At 36.8% G+C, this 21,298-nt stretch overlaps 3 protein-coding genes across 3 annotated transcripts; all 3 read left to right on the forward strand.

Moving 5' to 3' along the window:
- The first annotated feature begins 5,488 nt into the window (after window positions 1–5,488).
- On the forward strand, window positions 5,489–9,730 carry LOC103943047 (myosin-binding protein 2). The gene is given in 5 exon segments (XM_009353241.3): window positions 5,489–6,995; window positions 7,101–7,394; window positions 7,481–8,376; window positions 8,378–8,847; window positions 8,957–9,730. Coding segments are annotated over 4 exon segments (2,856 nt in total). The 5' UTR covers window positions 5,489–5,788; the 3' UTR covers window positions 8,837–8,847; window positions 8,957–9,730.
- Window positions 9,731–12,931: 3,201 nt separating this feature from the next.
- Window positions 12,932–16,665, forward strand: LOC103943046 (cysteine-rich receptor-like protein kinase 43). The gene is made up of 6 exons (XM_009353239.3): window positions 12,932–13,204; window positions 13,372–13,511; window positions 14,286–14,496; window positions 15,334–15,568; window positions 15,681–15,831; window positions 16,090–16,665. Exons 1-6 carry the CDS (start codon window positions 13,141–13,143, stop codon window positions 16,480–16,482), a joined length of 1,194 nt encoding a protein of 397 aa, XP_009351514.1. The 5' UTR covers window positions 12,932–13,140; the 3' UTR covers window positions 16,483–16,665.
- Window positions 16,666–18,368: 1,703 nt separating this feature from the next.
- On the forward strand, window positions 18,369–19,760 carry LOC103943255 (HMG-Y-related protein B). Its single transcript, XM_009353509.3, has 2 exons — window positions 18,369–18,832; window positions 18,948–19,760. Exons 1-2 carry the CDS (start codon window positions 18,764–18,766, stop codon window positions 19,443–19,445), a joined length of 567 nt encoding a protein of 188 aa, XP_009351784.2. The 5' UTR covers window positions 18,369–18,763; the 3' UTR covers window positions 19,446–19,760.
- The last annotated feature ends 1,538 nt before the right edge of the window (window positions 19,761–21,298 follow it).

The following is a 21,298-nucleotide window of genomic DNA, read 5'->3' on the forward strand; positions in this document are numbered from 1 at the left end:
TTTTAGTATTAGGACTAGGAAGTGGTATCCCGTAATTTGTGTATGGGTAATGCTAGGGGGATTAATTATTTAGATCATATTTCGTAAATTATATGGCGTGATCGTTGATGATTAAATTATTATTTAAGTATTGATTAACGCGCTTATTTATTATTAATGACATATTACATGATTCTCAAATTTAGTGTAAAAAATTAGTCTACCAAACATTACTCTTTTTGTACAGCTGTTTTACGTAAATGATTTACTATCTTTAAGTTGTGTTAATCATAGGATCCTTAGCTTTATAAGCAAAAATCCTAAAACTGCTCCTTTTTATCGTACGAATTAACCTTAATTTGGTTGTCGAAAGAACCAAAAGAATATCAAAGATGTCTGGAATTTTGGCAATAATGTTTCGATCCCTGAAGTTAGGGATCGATACCTAACTATGATCTGAAACCTAGGACTGACAAACATGCACGTACAGTAATTACAAGGGAACTTAACTATGATTTGGAAAATCTTTATTTTCCTTTTTAATTTGCTAGAAGAAATTGTAAACATATAATTACTAATTAGACATGCATGATATTTTACCACCCGTGTTGTAAATAAAAGTATATGCATGCATACTGTGATTCAAATTTCTTCCTCCTTAATCTTGAACAAAATTGCACCTACAAAATAAATAATACCTTAGGTCAAGGCTAAGAGCCTCACTGCACCCACGATAAATTTTTTTTGGGGGGGGAGGGCGCTTTGGCCGAAGAACCTCCGATGCCAAAGTTAGAATTTAGAGAGAAAAGTGTTTGAGAGTTTTGGAGAATTTTAGCAAGAGTGAAGACCTCCGTTTTTAGAGAAAAAATAGATAGTATTTATAGGGCATGGCCAGTCCCCTTTGGAGAAAAGGTGGCCGGCCTTTGGGATGCTTTTTGTGTGCATTTTGTGGTTTAATGTGTGAGTTATTTGGCAATTAATGGGTGATTAATTGGGTGATTAATGGATTAATTAGGAATTAATCCATTAATTAGTCTAATTAATTTAATTTATAAGGAAGGTTTTGAAGGTTATGGAATGATTTCCTTGTAGAGTATATGGAGTAAAGATGGATGAGATAAATTTGAACTTGTTACCTATTTTGGGCACTCTTGACTCGGTTGATGGATGATTCTCCACTGCTAGCGTGCAAGAAACCCAGTGTGTCTCGAGGGTAATTTTGTCCTCTTCACCTAAAAACCCACGTGTCGCCTCTTGATTATTTTTGGCTCCACACATACCCCTTCGTACTATAGGACAATATAGTTTTGTAGAGATTTTTTAGTGTGTTCAGAATATGATGAGGTATATATGGAGTTTGTAAGATGGAACGGTAAATGTCCTTCCAATTATATAATAACATATGGCGTACTAGTCATGTTCCAAATACTCTAAAAATCTCTCGTAGTTTTGAGGCAATATGATGATCATGTATATACATCTTTGTCTACAGTCCACATTTGATGATAATTTTTTTCTTTCACTAAATGCAAAGTTGATCACTTTCGAGTTTAGATCTAGCAGCTAAGGGTCCATCTCCATCATCACCACTTACAGATTTTAGTTGTTGATCATTCCACAATAAAAACGCAGAAACAAAGCAGCAGTTTTTATATGCAAATTTTGTGGAGTCTACCATTGGCATATTGATATTTAGGGTCCCTTCTATATATGATTAATTAAAAAAATTAAGCTAAATACTTTATTTAATTTATGTATAATTAATGATATCTTTATAGGAAGGGGATCCGGTCCGGATCTCTCTCATCAAAGGCTTCATATCAAATGATCTGGATCGTTGAAATTTGATCCAACTAATACAATTATTATAACTTTTAGAGACACCCCCTGTTTATAGCTGTTGGATCAAATTTCAACGGTTCGGATCATTTGATCATAGGCTTTCGATGGGAGAGATCCGGACCGGATCCCCTTCCATCTTTATAGTCACGCAAATTATGTACATGATGCCCACGGGTCCCCTCATAATCCATATTTCAATATATATACAGCGATGTGGATCGATGCTAAGTTGTCAAATTGGAAATGTTCGATTTCAAATTTAGCTATTAGGCGTGCACACATACACACACACATATGTAATATATATACATACATACATACATATATATATATGTGTGTGTGTGTGTATTACATATTAGTATTTCGTTTACTTTCAAAATAATGTTCTAGCTGAATGTAGTTTTGGAATTTGAATTTAACATCTTTTTTTTTTTTTGTTTGAGAAATTAAGAATGAAGTAAATCTTGAGCTTATTTATGTATTGTACTTAAGGGCGCATTTTCCTTTTATATGTGTTTGTTGATGATTTCATATAGACCCTTGTAAATCCTGACCGAGCTTATTTTTTAAACTAAATTTTATAAATCAATTGATAATTAAATTATTACTTATGTGTTGATTAATATGTTTATTTATTATTAGTGACACATTATCTGATTATGGTTTAAAAATTTAATCTTCCTACTATTATCCTTCAAATAAACCTCATTCAATTTTGTTGTTAATCAACGTCCATTGACTTTATGATTAGGTGGGATTTGCCCCTTAGGCAAAGGAAGGATACATTTTTTATTTTATTTTTGGTCAAAGAAGGGATCAAATTAATTAAATGCTCGATTTCTATGCATCTCTCTTAATTTCAAATTTAAATCTTGTTCAAAAAAAAAAATTCAAATTTAAACCCCCTATATGTGTCAGTTTAAATATGCATTTATTAAAAAAAAATCAATGGAATTTACTTATAAAAACAAAAAATAAAATATGTAATTTTCCCACGCACACATCAATGGAGTTTTACCTATTGAAACAAAAAGAAAATGAAGAACACATGCATGATTGCAGACGTAGTCAATTGTATTACCTTACTCATAGACATCTTAGATTCTTAATTAATAGCTAATGATCATGGAAAACAAGCAATTTAAGTTACCTGCGTACGAATTTCAACTAATGTTTGAGAGTTGGGTTTTGTCTTAAGTACACAATGTTTTTTTTGGTTTACATCAAATTTTCTATATTTTTTTTTTTTCTGCTAACAATGTATACGTTGTAGTTTACTAGTTGCGGGATTAATTAGATTCAATTGTCTTTTTGGTCAAAAAATTTAAAGTTTAAAGATTGTAATAAAGGAAAAGTGACACTTGTAATTAACTTTTGAAACAAAGCTTGACTATTGTGACAGTATTTCTACCAAGAAACCAAAATTAGCTTTACCTTAATTTTAATTCTTTTCTTTTCTTTTTCTTTTTCTTTTTTTTTTAAATGGGGCTTATAGTTATAGCCTAAACAAACTAAGCAAAAATAAGTCTAGGCTGGACATCGCAAGCCAATCGTCATGAACAAAATTGTTAGAATAAGGAGGAGGATTATCAAAATAATGATTTCCTAGGTCTAGAGCAAGATTATAGTTAGCTAAACCAACCAACCACAAAAATTCTTTTCTCTAGTCGACATGCGACAACTTGTATTACTAAAGATCTAGAAAGCAAACTCTCAACAAGCAAAAATAATAGAACACAAAGGGCAACAACAGCTTATAACACCGACGACACTGTGAGAGAAAAAAATCAGATTCTATCAGTAAATTATCTACCCGTAGTCTCCAAACAAGTTGCAATCCCAAAAACAAACCCCATCACTCAGCTGCAAACTCAGCTGGAAAAAAAAATGGTAGGCTTCCAACATGTCACAAACCCTAATATATGAAACCCAAATAATCAGATTCTACCAACTCAGTTGCATATACTCTATTCGACTCTATATAGTCATTGGAAATGTATAAAGGCTACTCAGAAAGAAAGAATAAGAAACCCTAATCTAGCTTGAAAGCTGGGTTTCATAGAAAGAGTGGGCTAAATCCTACTAGTGCTAACCGTACATTAAGAAATAACAAGTCATGATATAAACTTGACAAGCAAAAGCAATATGAAAGGGTTTATAGTCACAAGCCTGGTTCCTTTTATACACAGAGGCAGATGCATATTGGGACCAAGGTGGTCTAACGAGGACCCTTCAAATGTTTGGTTCGGATATTTTTTGTGCCTATATCAAGGTTTTGATGTAATGTTTGTTAGGTATACTTCGACAGGTTGCATGACAGCACTCAACAAATTCTCTTGATATCATTCATTAGATTGCTTCGACATTTGTCAATATTTATTGACATGTGCACAACATGGTTTGACTGACGACAACAAGCTCACCAAGTGTTCGATGAAATGCTTCGGTGAATAAACTAAAACTATTGCGTACTTCATGCTCTGTTTCTATCTAAAAAAAACCTATGCTTTAATACTAGGACCCCCAAAATTCGAATGCTGAACCTACCTCTAAAACCCTAAACAAGTCTTCAAAAGAAACATCTAGAGCAGAGTATTGAAAATAACAACCTCAATAAGAATATCAGCTAGCCTAGGAAAAAATGAAAAGGGTGGGGGCAAAATTGAAAAGCAGTGACAGCTTCTAAGGCAAGTAGTTAATTAAAAATATTACATGAAAGTGATTTTACACTCATTTTTTCTCTCTACGCTCCTTTTTTAATATAATTTTAGTACTTGAATCAAATAAATCAAAGGCAAGGTCAGTAAAAGAAATAATTAAAAAATGCGTACATAAAAATGAAGAAGAGTTTTTTTTGTTGAATAAACGATATTATTTACACTAAAAGAGAAGAGGTTGGGCCTAGACTCACAATAGACTAACAATAATGTGGTTCGAATTCACCTTTAACGAAAATCGAACCTAAAACCTCTCATTTACAATTAAAGAAGAATATCATTAATCTGTAGTACTAAATAGTCAAAAATGAATAAGAGTTTGATAAGATAAAGTTTTCGTGAGGGATGAGAGTTGCATTATGAATTGGAGCATCTGGATCCATATAATGTGACCCACACTTTACTTTGAGAGTGGTCCACCTACTCAATGGTGTGCTTGATGGGCCACCCCCATTTTGTTGCCCAAATTGTGAAAAATGGTGTGGGAGCTGTCAAGGCCGCCCAGATTGCAACGTTGTATTCATACGTAATTTTATCCCGTATTCCCTACTATAGTTTCACGAGATTATAAGTTACTAATTGAGTTATTAATTGATATTTTTTAAGGATACGTTTAATTTGATATCATTATAATATAGAAATTAAATTGATAGTGATGAGGATAGTATAAGGTATTATCAAATTAAATAAATCTTAACTGATATTCATTAACAACTTAATGAGTTGATTTGTCACATTTAATTTCACTATGACCTAATGGTATTTCTATTTACTTATAAGTGAGAGATAAGTTCGATTCTCGTCAAATGATAATTTGAACTTAATGTTGAGTAGCTAGCCTGTGTTATCGTAACTAACTAATCTAACTCGCGTCTGCAAAGAAAATGATAGGGTAAAGAATACTTAGTATATTTTATACAAAGTAGAAGCCATGTTCCATTTCCACAGCAATCTAGTGACATCGATCATTCTTTTTGTCCATCAATGGTTACTTTAATTCTTTCCAAAAAATAAAAAAATATCACAGACGATATTGAAACTAAACATTCTTTAATTTTCTTTAACTCAATCACATATTTCCTTCTTTCTCAGCTCCGAGTCTTCTCCTGTGTCCAAATTCCATTTCAAACCGCCATTCCTTACTTCTATTTCTCTCTGAATCTTTCCCTCTCCCTCCTCATTTATCTCTGATATTCTGCAACTCTCTATCTCTCTTTCTCTCTGTATATACCAAAAACAAAGCACCATCAATGGCTGCCAACAAATTCGCAACCATGCTGCACAGAAACACCAACAAGATCACTCTCGTTCTAATCTATGCACTCCTCGAATGGATTCTGATCATCCTCCTCCTTCTCAATTCCCTATTTTCTTATCTGATCCTAAAGTTTTCCGATTACTTTGGCCTCAAAAGACCCTGCCTCTGGTGTTCTAGGCTCGATCATATCTTCCACCCCAGAAACACTAACAATTCTTACAGAGATCTTGTCTGCGAATCTCATGCCAACGAAATATCCCAACTGGGTTATTGCTCAAATCACCAGAAACTAGCAGAATCGCAAGATATGTGCGAGGACTGCTCGTCGAAGCAGGATTGCCAAGAATGGTCAAAGAAGTTTGCTTTTTTTCCATGGATGAAGCAAATTGGGATGATTCGAGACGGCGACGAAAAAGTCAATGAAAATGGAGACGAGAAGTTGAACTGTTCTTGCTGCGGATTGAGCTTGAACAAGTTTTACCCTTCTTGTATTGTGATTAAACCCTCATGGGAGGTTTTGGATTATGCCCAGAAACAGAATTTGAGTTTGGAAACAGGGGATGATCATCATACGGAAGAAGGTGATCGGTCGGATCGAAGCGGATCGGATTTCGAAATCGGAAACAAAGAGGGAGTTGAAGAAAAGAAGGGAGAAAATAGGGGTTTTGAAGCAGAGGATCATTCTGCTGCTTGTTCTGTATGTGACTATGGCTGCAAGGAGAAGGAGATTGCAGCCAATGGAGATGAAGAAGTGGAGAGAGTCATAGAAGAAGAACAAGAGCCCACGAAAGATATTGTATCTCCAAAAATTCGACCTCAGGATTTGGAGTTCTACATTGATCAGGACGATAGTGGGTTGGTTCTGGTTGATTTGATTGATTCTCCAACCACCACTGGAAACCAGAGTAACCAGAAGTATAATAAGGTGGAAGAAGACCAAGGAAATAGTAGTGGTTGGGAAGATGTTATACTGGATTTCGACATTGGCTTCGAGAGACAAGAAGCGAAACCGGTTGTGGAGAGTTGGCGCGGTCCAGAAAAGTCTGAGGCATTGCTTTCGTTCGATGAGAGTAAGGAGGAGGAAAGTCGGGTTTCGGGTCTTGATTCGAAGGGTTCGGACGAAACTGAGGGCGCAAAGGAGGAAAATGAACAAGTTGGAGCTATAGCAAATGGTGAAATTGTTTCAGATGTTCATCAGGGTACACATGTTTAATTTGACTCACTTATGACTTATAGACAGTGTTTGTTTTGTTTTCTTTGGATGAGAAATTCAAATTCTCTGTGTTGTCATTCAATGTGTGCAGAATTTGAGGACGATGTCCTTTCGGGCGACGACGAGATTGATGCAGAGGTCTCAATTGGGACAGAGATTCCTGATCAGGAACTGACTGACGAAGTTCAATCAGCTCAAGGACTTCTGCATTCGGATCTTTCGCACAACGATGAGATTGATGCAGAGGTCTCAATAGGGACAGAGATTCCTGATCAGGAAGAGAACGACGAAGTTCAATCAGCTCAAGAACTTTTGTATTCATATGCGTGTGAGCAGGAAGACCCTTCTACAAGTTCTGCCACTCTACATGATTGTGATCATCATGGTGAGCCTCAATTTCTGTCCTAACCACGTTCGCAGTTTCGCAATCTTAACTATGTCTGAAAGTACTTTAATTTGTTACATTGTTAGGTTCTGAGCAAGCAGAGGAAGAATTACTTGAATTCAAAACCTTGTCGGTTGAAACGAGTGAGAAAGAAAAAGATGATCATTTCTCACTTGAGGTAGATCATGTTCTTGACACACCTACTTCAATAGACAGTCTCCATCAGTTTCGTAAGGGAATGCTACTATTCGAGAGACGAGAACTGGTAACAGAAGACTCATTGGATGGAAGTGTCATGAGTGACACTGAAGGCGGTGATGGAGTCGTGACAGTTGAGAAATTGAAGACAGCGCTGAGAGTTGAACGGAAGGCTTTGAACGAATTATATGCAGAACTCGAGGAAGAGAGGAGCGCTTCTGCGGTGGCAGCCAGCCAGACAATGGCGATGATAAATCGGCTACAAGAAGAAAAAGCAGCAATGCAGATGGAAGCTTTGCAGTACCAGAGAATGATGGAAGAGCAGTCTGAGTACGACCAGGAAGCGATGCAGCTCTTGAATGAGCTTATGGTGAAGCGGGAAAAGGAAAAGCAAGAGCTCGAAAAGGAGCTGGAAATATGTCGAAAGAAACTGCAGGATTATGAGGTCAAAGAGAAAATGATGATTTTGAGGAGAATGAAAGATGGAAGCACGAAAAGTAGGACTTCATCCGGTGCTTTTAGCAATGGTGAGGATAGCGATGGACTCTCTAATGTTTTGAATAACGAATCGAAGGAAGAAGATTGCTTATATGGCCATGAGGAAAGTAGCAACCAAAACACACCGGTGGATGCAGTGCTATATCTAGAGGAATCTTTGGCTAGCTTTGAGGAAGAGAAGTTGTCCATTCTAGACCAGCTCAAGGAGTTGGAAGAGAAGCTTTTGACCTTGAACGACGAAGAGGAAGAAGTATATGACGGGGATATAAAACCAAGTGAGCACTTTATTTTTGGAGAATGGAAATGGTTACCATGAAAGTTCGGATGTTAGTAGTGAAATAAATGGCAATGGCATTGCAAATGGCCATTCCAAAGAAATGAATGGAAATCACCAGCATCAAGATAGAAAAATTGTCAAGGGCTTGAAGGCAAAGAGGCTTCTTCCATTATTTGATGCCATCGAAACAAAAACAGAAGACGGGGAATTGAATGGAAACACAGAAGGGTATGATTCTTTTACGTCGCAAGACTCTGAGAGCAAGAACCTTGCTATTGAAGAGGAGGTTGATCATGTGTACGAGAGACTACAAGCACTTGAAGCAGATAGGGAGTTCCTAAAGCACTGTATTTCCTCCTTGAGGAAAGGAGATAAGGGATTACTTCTCCTCCAAGAAATTTTGGAACATCTTCGCGACCTGCGAAGTGTAGAACTCCATCTGAGGACCACGGGGGACAGCGATCTATAAAGAGTTCATAGGTAAAATCATAAGCCTTTCAACTCCAAACTGTGATACTTTCAACTGCATTGGAATAGCGCTTTTTTTTTTTGTTTTTTTGGTTAATTTTGCGGGCATTTGTTACTGCAGATTTTGCTGCATTCAGGTAAAACAGCTGCGAATATAAGCGGAACATTAAACACAATTATGCAGTTTGAACAATGTCAAGTGGGGGGATTCCCTGGATGGAGAGGGAGGCTCTTCCTGGTCATCATGGTGGACTACAAATTCTAGTTTACCACTTTTTTTCTTCTGTTTTTCGGTGAAAGTCCAAATTTTTGTGGGCTGCGCTTATATCAAACACCTTTGAAGGAAAAAGGGGGATGAGAAGCGTATGCGTGTAGGAGAGAAACTACGGTTAGGAATGCTTATTAGAGCAGCCCTCACATGGGGCGAGACATACAGGAGTCTTGTTCTTACGTGAGAAGTGCCCTACAAATGACATCATCAGGCGTCCCTACCAAGTCTTTCTGGAGTGTGTAGAGTAGGATAGTGAGGTGGGGAAGCCACCCTGTCAAAATGTATGTTGTGAGGAGAAAAGGCCTGGCTTGCAAAGCTGGCGATCGAGATCCAACAAAGATATTCCAGTGCCAGGTACATAGCGTCATTAGTTTATTAGACAGTCAGAACTAGGACACTCTTTTTCTTAAGTTTTGTTTGGAGGAAAGGAAAAGAAAGTGAAGGAAAATGTAGGGGGGGGATTTCTAATCCCCCTTTTTCTCTCTGTCACCATCTTTAGTTTGCATCATTTGATCATATGGGATTTGTTTATTGTTATTTGAGGGTCAAAGTTGAGTTGCTACTTGTATACTACATGTATCCATCTGTAAGTATATAAAAGTGAGTGTTTGTTTATACTAGCTAGACCGGATGTGCTTTTATATTGGCACTTAATTCGTTCCTTCCCTGCTGTTTAAATTAGTTTAGGATAAAATATCGTTTGTAATTTGAAAAGGTGAAGAAACGTCGTTTTCAATATCACATGGATGTTTCTTTGAGTATAAAACTGGTTGGTTGGCATGTAGAAACCAATGCAACAAGATAATTGCTAAAGACAAAAGTCGGACGTCTAATCACAGCTAATACTGTTTTTGGACAGAGGCAATATTAAGGGGTGATTAACTTAATCATAAACTAAATATATGTGAGTTGTTTCCCAATTAAGCTGCATTCATACTCAGTGAGGAATAACATTGTGTGTAGTCTGCTGCTCTACTGCCGAGTTTTTGTCAAATTTGTTAGGGCTGGCTAGAAGAAGAGAGCATATAGGTCCAAATGAACACGTTCTGCATTACAAAAAATTGACTTCCATGTCTGTTTCATCGGAGTTACAACTTTTGATCTAGGGTTTTGTTTTCTTGAAGAACCTCTTGTTTGATTGGTGATCTTTTGTTGGATGATATTTTATGGTTGATAAGAATCGTCTAGTTTGTACTTTTCAGATGGTTTAATGCTTTTGCGGCGTTTAGCTCCTCCCCTCAGTTTATCAAAAATAAAAATAAAAACAAACTTTCATGTCCACCAATGTGTTATTGTGATAATATCTCAATCAATCATGTAATAACATATAAAAAAGTTAAAACGTATGATAACTAAGTGATTAGCTTAGAATATCACTACAGGACAGTGACAATTCTTATAAAATTTGGATATTTGCATAGCCTTTCTTTTCCTTATAAAATTGTGCTCACTTTTTCTGGTGTGGAAGATGCTTGTTTGAGTTTGCAGTAATTGTACGGACATGTGGTTTTTAGTCTTGACTTTCGGCGGTGCTTATTCGGTCAGTGCATGTTGTAATCATGATTTCACATCAATGACCGAAAAGCATCATCCATCTGTTTCAGGAGAAAGGGGATATCTCAGCCACCCAACAATGGCATATCATCACATCCATAGCAACCAATACTCAACGATTAATTTAGTATTAAACGAGTTTAATCTTGTACTGTGAAAGTAATGAATATGGGAATATCTGTATTCACCACCTTCAAGTAATAGGTGATACTCACCATCCTATTTATCAGCATTAGATAAGTTTAAATATCATAATGTATTTAGTGAATAAACACAAATCTCAAAATTTAAACTCATACAACGGTAATAAATATGATTGTAAGCATTACCACCACTTGGCAAGTGACCTTCTATCATAATGGTGGAGAAGAGCATTGTCATTTCACTACGGCGTGAGTTCAAACCCTATCAACTTCCTAATCTAACATTCAGTCTAACAAATTTATCGATTGATCACCCAAAAAAAAAAAGAAAAAATAAATATCACCACATGAGACGTCATAATCCACGGACTTTATGAATCACAATGTCCAATTCACACACGATCCTGTCCACACCCCAGCCCATTACTTGGTCTTGGTCTTGGGACCTTGAACATAGACCCAAAAACAAAAAACCAAAAGGCATTAATATGTGTAAGAAGTCATTTTCCTTGCTTACTTACAATTTGTAAATAACAATTTGATACGTGTGTAAGAGCAACTCATTTTTCTTGAGTAGTGTTATTTATAAACTAATATTTACCTCATACACATCCTTATTAATTTTTGTCATTGATCTTCTTCGATTGATCAATTCGACAATCGAAAATTGAGAGGGGTAAAAATGTTTGTGTGGATAGTAGTACCATTTTTCTAAAGTTGGTTGAAATCGTATAAGAAGATAAGTATGCAATGTGGCCTTATTAAAACCTTATTGAAAATTTCAATCTAAACAGAGAAAAAATAATACATGCTTGCGGAACTATATATATTCTATCGATAAATTCGTGAGAAATTATGATGGATCATGAAACCAAGCGCATTCACGATCAAATGTTAAGCCATTTGCAATCGAGAGATTCCTAGTATGATTCAAAGTATTTTATACATGATATCATAGTTGCACTGTGTGCAATTTTAAGTACGTGTACATGGATGTTTCTAGGAAAGTTGATTTGATTTATTAAGGATTTCTAGTCAAAACTCACAAAGATTTATTATATTAAGGATTTATAGTCAAAACTCACAATCATATAAACCTAACTTCAAATTTACTCTCAATTACGATCAACTCCATTATCTCTTAAGCACCACTAACACATACCAAACAAGGAACTTTGAAATGTTTAAAATACTAATTTGACACAGGCAAAAGCAAGGTTAATTCAATTTTCTCACTCCTAATTCAAGGTAACGATTACTTTGAGTTAGGGGTGAACAACAACAAACTCGCAATAAAACGCAACTGAAATTGAAAGAAGTAAAAGGGAAGGCGGCAATAACCAAATCTGTAGAGAAACTTATAACAAAATAAGGAATTTTCAAGGAGAGGAAAATGCCATTTGGGGCCGACCTTCTTTGTTTTCAGACCAATGAAAATTTCAGCAAGGTTGTTAGGTTAAGAGTTAACATCAAAATAAATGTGATTTTATGAAAAAGTGCCCTATAAAAAACGTAATCGGACATTTCAAAGGTCAAAATTATACAGTCACTTTTTAATTGTCAATTGTGTAGTTATTTAGAACATCTTCTATATTTGTCTATGTACCTGTTCTCACCACCTCACATCCTTAAGTCTAAGAACTCGGTGGTTTCCAATGAACTGTAATTTCAATCCCTATAGTACAGGGACCACCCATAGACCCCAAAAATTTCCTCACGATTGAGGACTACGTCCGGACTCTCAAATGGGGCGAGGGGCATGTTCATTTTGAGTCCGTGGAGTCCTAACACATGATGGGACTCCCAAATAATTTTGGGTTTATTTTATTTCTTTATTTTTTTTATTTTTTTATATTGTTAGATCAACCGTTGTGAAATTAACAATAAATTTTTTAATCTTTTATTTTCTAAATTTAACATTTTATTGCCCTTACCCTTGAGGCAAAAATCGGTCACTTCCCAGTTCACTGCTTCCGTCACATGTATGAAGGAATCGTTCCTTCGTTTAATTCTTGTAAACATGCGTTCTTGACTTCTTCTCTTTCCTTAAAAAATTAAAAAAAAAAAAAAAAACAAAATAATATTATCTAATCTACAACAAGTCAACACATGGGGTCATCTAAGTCAACACGTTCCGTTCTCCTCAAACTCTCTCTGTTTCATTCCCACGGGATTCATAAAAATCCACGCAATTAATCATTTTCTCCAACACCTCCAAATCCCACGGTTCGTGATTTCTAATTCGCAGAAAGTGAAATTCCACAAGCCCCACCTGCTCTTCTTCTTCTTCTGTGTTCATTTATGGGGCTTGGGCTGTTCTAAAAGTCTCAGAAAACCATGACCAAGTCCAAGAATTTCTTCAACAATCTTGTGAAAACTTGTGGGTTCGGCTCCAGCAGAGGTCAAAATCGATACCCAGTTTGCAATTTCCGGAATTTCAGAAACCCAGTTTTCAATTTCGTTCATTTCAAAAACGCAGTTTGCAATTTCGTGAAATTCATTCGTTTTGTGCTTGTATCAGATGATTTATGTTTTTATGTGTATTTTGCTCTGTTTTTATTTGATCAGACGGACGGAACGAAGAGGACTTGGAGAAGATTGCTCAGCAGGAACAGAAGGTTTTTCCTTTCGAAATTTTGGTTGCTGCCACGAGGAATTTCCACCCCACTCATAAGCTCGGACAAGGTGGTTTCGGACCCGTTTATAAGGTAGATCTGCTAATGTTTTCGTTTGACTAATCTGTTTGGTTGCTGAGAAAATTTTGGGAAAGAAAGTTTTTTCAAGCTCACATTTTTTTTCTTTCTGCTGAACTTGTTTCTCAAATTCGTCTCTCTAGTTATTTTATAATTTCATAGTTAATGATACTAATTATTTAGTGAAATAAATTATTATCTTTTTGTTTTGTTTATATTTTTGTTGGCATTTAGTGAAACAAATTGTTTTGTAAAATGTCAGAATTGTTGCAAGCAGTGTGTAGAAGATTGTTCCTTAGCTTAATTAGATAATGATGATGGTTATTAGTTAATAAGAAACACAAACTTAGATTAGTTATCGACTTAATCATGCACTTGTATGCACCACCACCACCTGCTACTTTCTTCTAATCCGCTGCTTTCTTGGGTGTTAAGGATTGAGTTCATTTCTACTGAAATTGAAGGATTACATTGACAATATAACGGAAGAATGTTATCCTGATTCTCACGTATATTGAACGTGTATGTCTTTCGTTTCATTAGGAAGTTACACCAAAGGTGAAGTCGCAAATGACTTCATTGCCAATGTAGTGTTATGTAATGTTCTAAACTAGGTATCTTGCTAAACTATAAACTTTAAGCACATTTTTCTCCCTGATTACATATGTATCTTGCGACCAGACATACCACCGAGTTTTTGCCTTGTTGAATAGATCCTTAAATTCCCAAGAGACAAAGTAAATGGGGCAGTTAATGTGTCTTAAAACTTGTGTGGTGCTTCTTTCTCAGGGGAGGTTGGAGGATGGGAGAGAAATTGCAGTGAAGAAGTTGTCACATAGTTCAAATCAAGGAAAGAGAGAGTTCTTGAATGAGGCCAAGTTGCTAGCTCGTGTGCAGCACCGTAATGTTGTGAATTTGTTGGGCTATTGTGCACACGGGGTAGAGAAACTACTTGTTTATGAGTATGTCTCAAATGAGAGCCTCGACAAGCTTCTCTTCAGTAAGCACTCGTTAATCCTTCTACACTTTACAATCAGATTATTATTTGGCAACTGCATCAAGAACAATAGATAATGCAACCATGTTCAGTGTTTTGTTTATAGATCAGCACAAATAATTTGATATTTGATTCTATACGAGTCTTTTGCGGTATCATATCTACTAAGATTTTCCTCATTTTCCTTACTCCATATTTTGATCTTAAACGCTGGTTAGGTGAATTAGCAGAAACTTAAGTTGTACAGATTTCTTGATTTTGGATCAATTCACTTTAGTTCTGAAGATCATACATACTAGAACCCCCAACTCCATCACATTTCCTGATATGTTTGTCAGAATTGTATCCGAAATTTAGTCAAACTTGAGGTATATCGAGGAAAATCAGAAGGCCTAGTTTGAACGCTCTTTGAATCCTAATATATTCGTTGATTCTTAAAAATACTTATTGACCACAATTTCTTTCTGTATTAGCTGAAGGCAATTACAGTAACATCTTTGATAGGTACTTTGACATCTGTTAATTATGACATCATAAGCCTAGTTTTCAAGTTTTGATTTGAACCTTGTGAAGGAGATGGATCTTAAGACCTTGACCTTATCAACATTCTTTCAGCCAAGCAACGAACCGAAGTTTCTGAGTTGTTGACACAACCTTGCCAGCTCAAGATGGAGAACAATCTACACCATTTGGTTAACCCCCATGACTTTAACACCTAATTGGCAAAAATAGATATATTATGTGATGTGTATCGTCCTCGTTTTAATTTCATCTGGTTAAATGATTGTCAACAGACTTTTAAATAACGCACTGACAGTGATTTTTACGGTCTCTGTACAGAATCGAATGGAAGGAAGGAGCTTGACTGGAAGCGGAGGTTTGATATAATATGTGGCATTGCAAGGGGCTTGCTTTACCTTCATGAAGATTCGCATAATTGTATTATACATCGCGACATCAAGGCCAGCAATATTCTACTTGATGATAAATGGATCCCCAAGATTGCTGATTTTGGCATGGCCCGCCTCTTTCCCGAAGACGAAACGCACGTCAATACCCGCGTTGCTGGTACCAAGTATGGTGTCTTGTGCCCTGAATTTTATTTCTAATTATGTGGGGTCGAATTACTCAGGACCTCCCTTGCTTACTTGATTTTAACATAGACCTTTATAATTTGCTTGAAACAGTGGTTATATGGCTCCTGAGTATGTTATGCATGGGCATTTATCAGCAAAGGCAGACGTGTTTAGCTTCGGAGTTGTGGTTTTGGAGCTGATTAGTGGCCAAAGAAATTCATCGTTCAACGGAAATGTCGATGCACAGAATCTGCTTGATTGGGTAAGATTGTAGATTAAACTATCATTTGATGAGCCAAGTGTGAAAATTCTGTGGCGAGCTATGAACATTTCTTGAGTAGCAAACATCAGGAAGATACTTCCGTATAAATCACAATGAACATCAGGAAGATGCTTCCGTATAAATCACAATGATTTAGGCCCACCCTTTGTGTCAAATTTTATGTCACCAAAGGAATGGTTGATAAATTGATTGATTTTTGGGACTGCTAAACCTAAACGTTGTCCACTGTTGCTGCAGGCGTACAAGCTTTACAAGAAGGAGAGAAGCATGGAGTTTATGGACCCGACATTAGCATCATCAGCAGTCCCCGAGCAAGTAACGATGTGCATTCAGATGGGGTTGCTCTGCATACAAGGTGATCCCACAATCCGCCCCACAATGCATCGTGTGGTTGTGATCCTATCCAAGAGACCAAGCCAATTGGAAGAGCCAATGAGACCGGGAGTACCTGGATCAAGATATAGAAGATCTCACCGGCCAGCAGGGATTTCATCCACTGCCGGAACTTCTGGTGAATCAAATTCCCGTTATTCAGATTCGAGCTTTTCTGCAACCGGGACCAGTTCAGCAGCCGGAACCTCAACAGCCCCAGAACGAGATACCCGTGGGAAACGTCCGGCGGAAAGGTAGGTGTATATATATTCTTTATAAGAGGTTTTGATTGCTTTCTTTTTTGTATGATAGAAATGTAAAATTTTTTCGAATAACATGTAAAAAGTTGAAAGAGGGAAATGAATTAGGTAAGTGATGCTACAGACCGTCGCAATTTTGATTGAACTCCAATTCTTTCAAACGAATAACTATTCAAAAGAAGGGCCCGACTTACCATCCAATTTATCTATTAACCGCATTAGCCAGAACGGATGTGTTTCCTCTTATGCTTCTGAGCTCAAATTTTCGTCTCCTATAACAATGCTAGTTGGCAATAACGAGTGAAATGGTGACGTGTCAGCTATGTACCTGAGAGGCATTTTGACATTTGACATGTGTCCACACCAAACTCGCCGGATCTTTTTTCTTGAAATTTTAGGAATTCCGTGATCTCACCATGATGCTGTAAAAAATTATTTCCAAATTTAAAATTAAATATAAATAGTATCTAACGAAAACTGATCGTGCGATATACAATGAACGGGTAAGATCATGAAATCCCTAAGAAAATGATCTGACGGTGATCATTTTCCAGTATATAAAGCATATGCATTTTTGAACAGAGAAATGAAGAATATATCCATTCGTAATTTTACTCAAGCACGGCAATAGAGGATGGTGGGACCCAACAAGTCAAAGGGCGTAATTTTAAGTGTGTTGAAGTAAAAAAAAAAAAAAAAGACGTTATTTCACAATTTTTGTAAATTGGCGTAAGAGGGATTACATACGTAAGAAATAAATTTAAAAATTATCATTCATTTTTTTCTCTAGCATGCACCGACTCTAGCAAGCATTTTAGTCTAATCACGGTCATTAAACGAGCGCTTTTTAGCTAAAATAATTTTTGAGATTAGCTTAATTTATTATTTTAGTATTTGAAATTTAAAATCAATAGATATGTTCTTCAGTTTATCAATCTTCAGTCAATTTGGTCATTATGTGAAAAATATTCGTTAGAGAATAATTAAATGACAAAAATAATCCTATTTTTGTCAAATTATTTTGGTTACTTAACCGAGATTATTCACGCAATGATCAAAATGGTTAATGGTAGACAAACTCATGGACCACTTCCATTGATTTCAAATTTGAAGGATTAAAGTAAGTAGTTATGTCGATCTTGTGGATCATTTTGCCAATAAGTCTTAAACGAGGCATATTATTCTAGCACTCCTCAACATACAATGTTGTATGCAATAAAATGATAGCTTTTCAATAACATTGGGTCATATATGTGTATAAAATTTTAATCATATTAACATGTTTGTTGTCTTTAGTACTGCGATTTAATAATTTATATTTTTTTCTTTGTGAGTATAAAGTTTTAATTTTAAATTTCATAAATAGCTAGTTTGTAACCAACTTATTCACTTGCTTTTAATGTAAATATATCGTTATATTAAAATAAAAATGTTGTGATTAATATGAGTATATTACCATGATAATTATATGCTAGCGCTACCATTTGGTCCCACCTGTCAACACTAAGAAGAGATTTTTCACTGTGTCAGAATCACAACCCTATATATTAAGTGTAATAAACAATTGGTTGGATACTAAAAAAATCCAAACAATTTTATATGTTATTTGTTATGGACGATATTTCTATGAGAATGGTGATACAAATATGGTACAGAAATATGCTAAGTATATCTGGTGTAGGGACCACACCCCGGAGTCCTAAAGCGGGCCACTCCGCACTTGGATGCTGGATCTGAGAGAAGACCCATTTTTGAATCCCGGAAGAATCAAAGGTTGCCGCTCCGTATAGGTCAACTCTTTTTACCATATTGCCCTCCTTCACCGTTTTGGCCAATCAGCCTCTGAGCCTAGCGAAGGTAAAGGACATCAGAGCCTTACCAAATCCTAACTCAAATTATTCGAAGCGCTTGGGACAAGGCACGATTTAAAATTGAGGGACTCTTACGTCATTTCGCCCAGTTGAGTCCTTCGTCCACGTCACCGAGCCATGTGACCAGTGCTATAGGGTCTTGTACCGTTCGATCGTAACACAAACTCGCAAGCCCTAACCGTCGGATCTCTCTTCTTCTTCCTCCTCCCCTTTTTCCCTCGGTCCGACCCTCAAAGGAAAACCAACCTTTTAAATCCTCACTTCTTTCCTCATCCTCTCCGCCTGACTGAACTTCCCACCAAACCAACACCAACAGTCTCTTTCTCTCTCTAGAAAACGGTTTCAGTTTCTCTCTAGAAAACAGCTACGGTCCCCATCTCTCAGTCAGATTCTTTAGAGGAAGTTGTCATGGCGATGGAGAGCTCCAACAACCCACTAGTACCGCCGCCAGCTCCCTCCCTCCCCCAGTACCCAGAGGTACCCACAATTTTCCTTCATTTTCTTTTCTTGGCATCCAAACAGGTTTTCCTTTTTAATCTTCGCTTAATTTCAGCTGGGTTTTGCTAATTTTACTGATTTTTCTGTCCTTCAGCTGATCATGGCGGCCATCGAGGCCCTGAACGACAGCAACGGGTCGAGCAAGTCGGCAATCGCGAAGCACATCGAGTCAACCTACGGCGATCTGCCGGAAACTCACGCTGCGCTCCTCGCGCACCACCTCAACATGATGAAGGACACCGGCGAGCTCGTTCTGGTCAAGAACAACTACATGAAGCCCGATCCCAACGCGCCGCCCAAGAGGGGCCGAGGCCGTCCGCCCAAGGCCAAGACCCCTCTCCCTCCCGGCACTGTCTCCTCGCCACCCAGGCCACGCGGCAGGCCCCCGAAGCCCAGGGACCCTTTCGCTCCCCCACCGCAGCCCAAGAGCCATTCCGGAACTGGAAGGCCACGTGGCCGCCCTCCCAAGAAGGCCAAAACGACACCGTCTTCTGCTCCAGCTTCGGCTCCCGCTCCGGCTACCGGTGCGCCGAGAGGCAGAGGCAGGCCGCCTAAGGTCAAGCAGACCGCCGTGGCGCCAGTCGGTTGTTGAGCTTTAGCTCAAACAGCCAGAGAGAGAGAGAGAGTGCTAGTTTTTTTTTGTTTTTTTTTTTAATTTTAATTAATTTTTAATTAGTGTGGTTAGAATCTAGCTTTCGGCTAATTGATGGTTTAAATACCATTTTTAATTAATTTCTGTTTTCAAGTGGGCGTATGTGGGTGATGTGTCGGTGTTGTGAGGTTGTAACGTGTAATTCGCCATGTAAATTGTTCAACGTCTTCTTAGGCTTTTTGGCCTTTTGCCTCTCTCTAGGTAAAAGAAAAGGGGTTAAAATTAAAACCAGACTGATTCTGATTTACTTTTTCACTTTTTATGTTTACATTTTTTTCAACGTGCTGCCATGTGGTTGGATTGTTTGCTTGATTGGGTAAAAACATTAATGGTGAAAAAATAAATGAAATGCATGAGTTAGCTCGTATTTTACACAGTAAGGTGCATCATGAATTCGATTTTTTGCATTGATAAATCACATGATGATAATAAAAAAAGATTGAAATACTTTTATAAGTTTTTTTCGGCTTTTAAAATGATGGATTGCTTTAACGAAATCTTTAGTTGATTTCTTCTTCTTTTTTAAAAGAAAAATAAAAAAATAAATGATCGGTTATCACCTGTTTGTGTAAACAGACGATGCTTTTTCCAGTTTTAAAAAAGTTTGGAATCTTTACAGGTAATGTTGTGGAGTAAAATACCAGCATCTTCGCCTTTTAGATTGCACGCCTGAGATTTCAGTCCATTTTTTCATCTCAAATTCTTGACTTTGAGTGGACTAGATCACTAAAGATTGGACACGTATATAGTTAGATTAGTGAAAAGTCATCGTTATTAATATTAGGACATGTTGGTTTTAAATTTGTGATTTGATATGATAATTTACATAAAATTGATTTTGAAAAAAGTTACCGAAAAAAAATAATTGGCCTAAATTTATTCTTTATTAATTTCGGATTAAAATTTTAACCCATAATTATTAGTGTCACATCTCGGCCGGAGGCGGATCACTTTCCGGGCCCCACCACCGTAGCACGATATCATCCGTTTTGGGCCCCGACCACGGCCTCACGGTTTTGTTTCTGGGAACCCAGACGAGAACTTCCCGATGGGTCACCCATCCTGAGAATGCTCTCGCGCGCTACTCGTTTAACTTCAGAGTTCCAACGGAACCCGAAACCAGTGAGCTCCTAAAAGGCCTCGTGCTAGGTAGGGATGAGAATACACATATAAGGATAACTTTCCTAGGCGATGTGGGATGTCACAGTTAGAGCAAAAAAAACTGTTTCTGAGTTAAACTTAAATTGTTTAAGTTTAAAAATTTTAGGTTTTAATCCAAAAGTTAGAGATGGTCTGAGAGAGGAATAATCATAATATTAAGTGTCAATAACTCATACTATTCAATTAAAAAATGAGGCAGGTGACACTTCACCGCAATGACGTACAACAACAATGCCTTTGCACCTTGATGCAGGTTTGATTCTCATCAATTCCCCCCTCCTAACAACTAACAATTAACCCACTAACTCCCTCATAACAACTAACAATAACCACTAACTCGTTTTGTATAGTATTAGTTGGAACATTGATATTTTGTGTTAATCATATATATATATATAAAGAACAATTTAGAATTATTTTCATTTTGTGCCTCCACTCTCATATACTTTTCTTCAGTCTTTGATAACAAAACATAAAAATTAAACAACTAAAAATAAATAAATTGTTATCAAATGATTATAGATATAGTTAGTTATCAAACGGACCATAAACAAAATTTGTTATCAACTCGTCCTAAAATATTTGTCCAAATTAAGGAGGAAGAATAACAAAATAATTATTACGTGGACTAG

This window comes from the organism of the source record quoted next, unplaced genomic scaffold (assembly GCF_019419815.1).
Source record: "Pyrus x bretschneideri cultivar Hongxiangsu unplaced genomic scaffold, Pyrus_bretschneideri_v1 Contig22, whole genome shotgun sequence".
In the NCBI taxonomy this organism is placed as follows: Eukaryota; Viridiplantae; Streptophyta; class Magnoliopsida; order Rosales; family Rosaceae; genus Pyrus; species Pyrus x bretschneideri.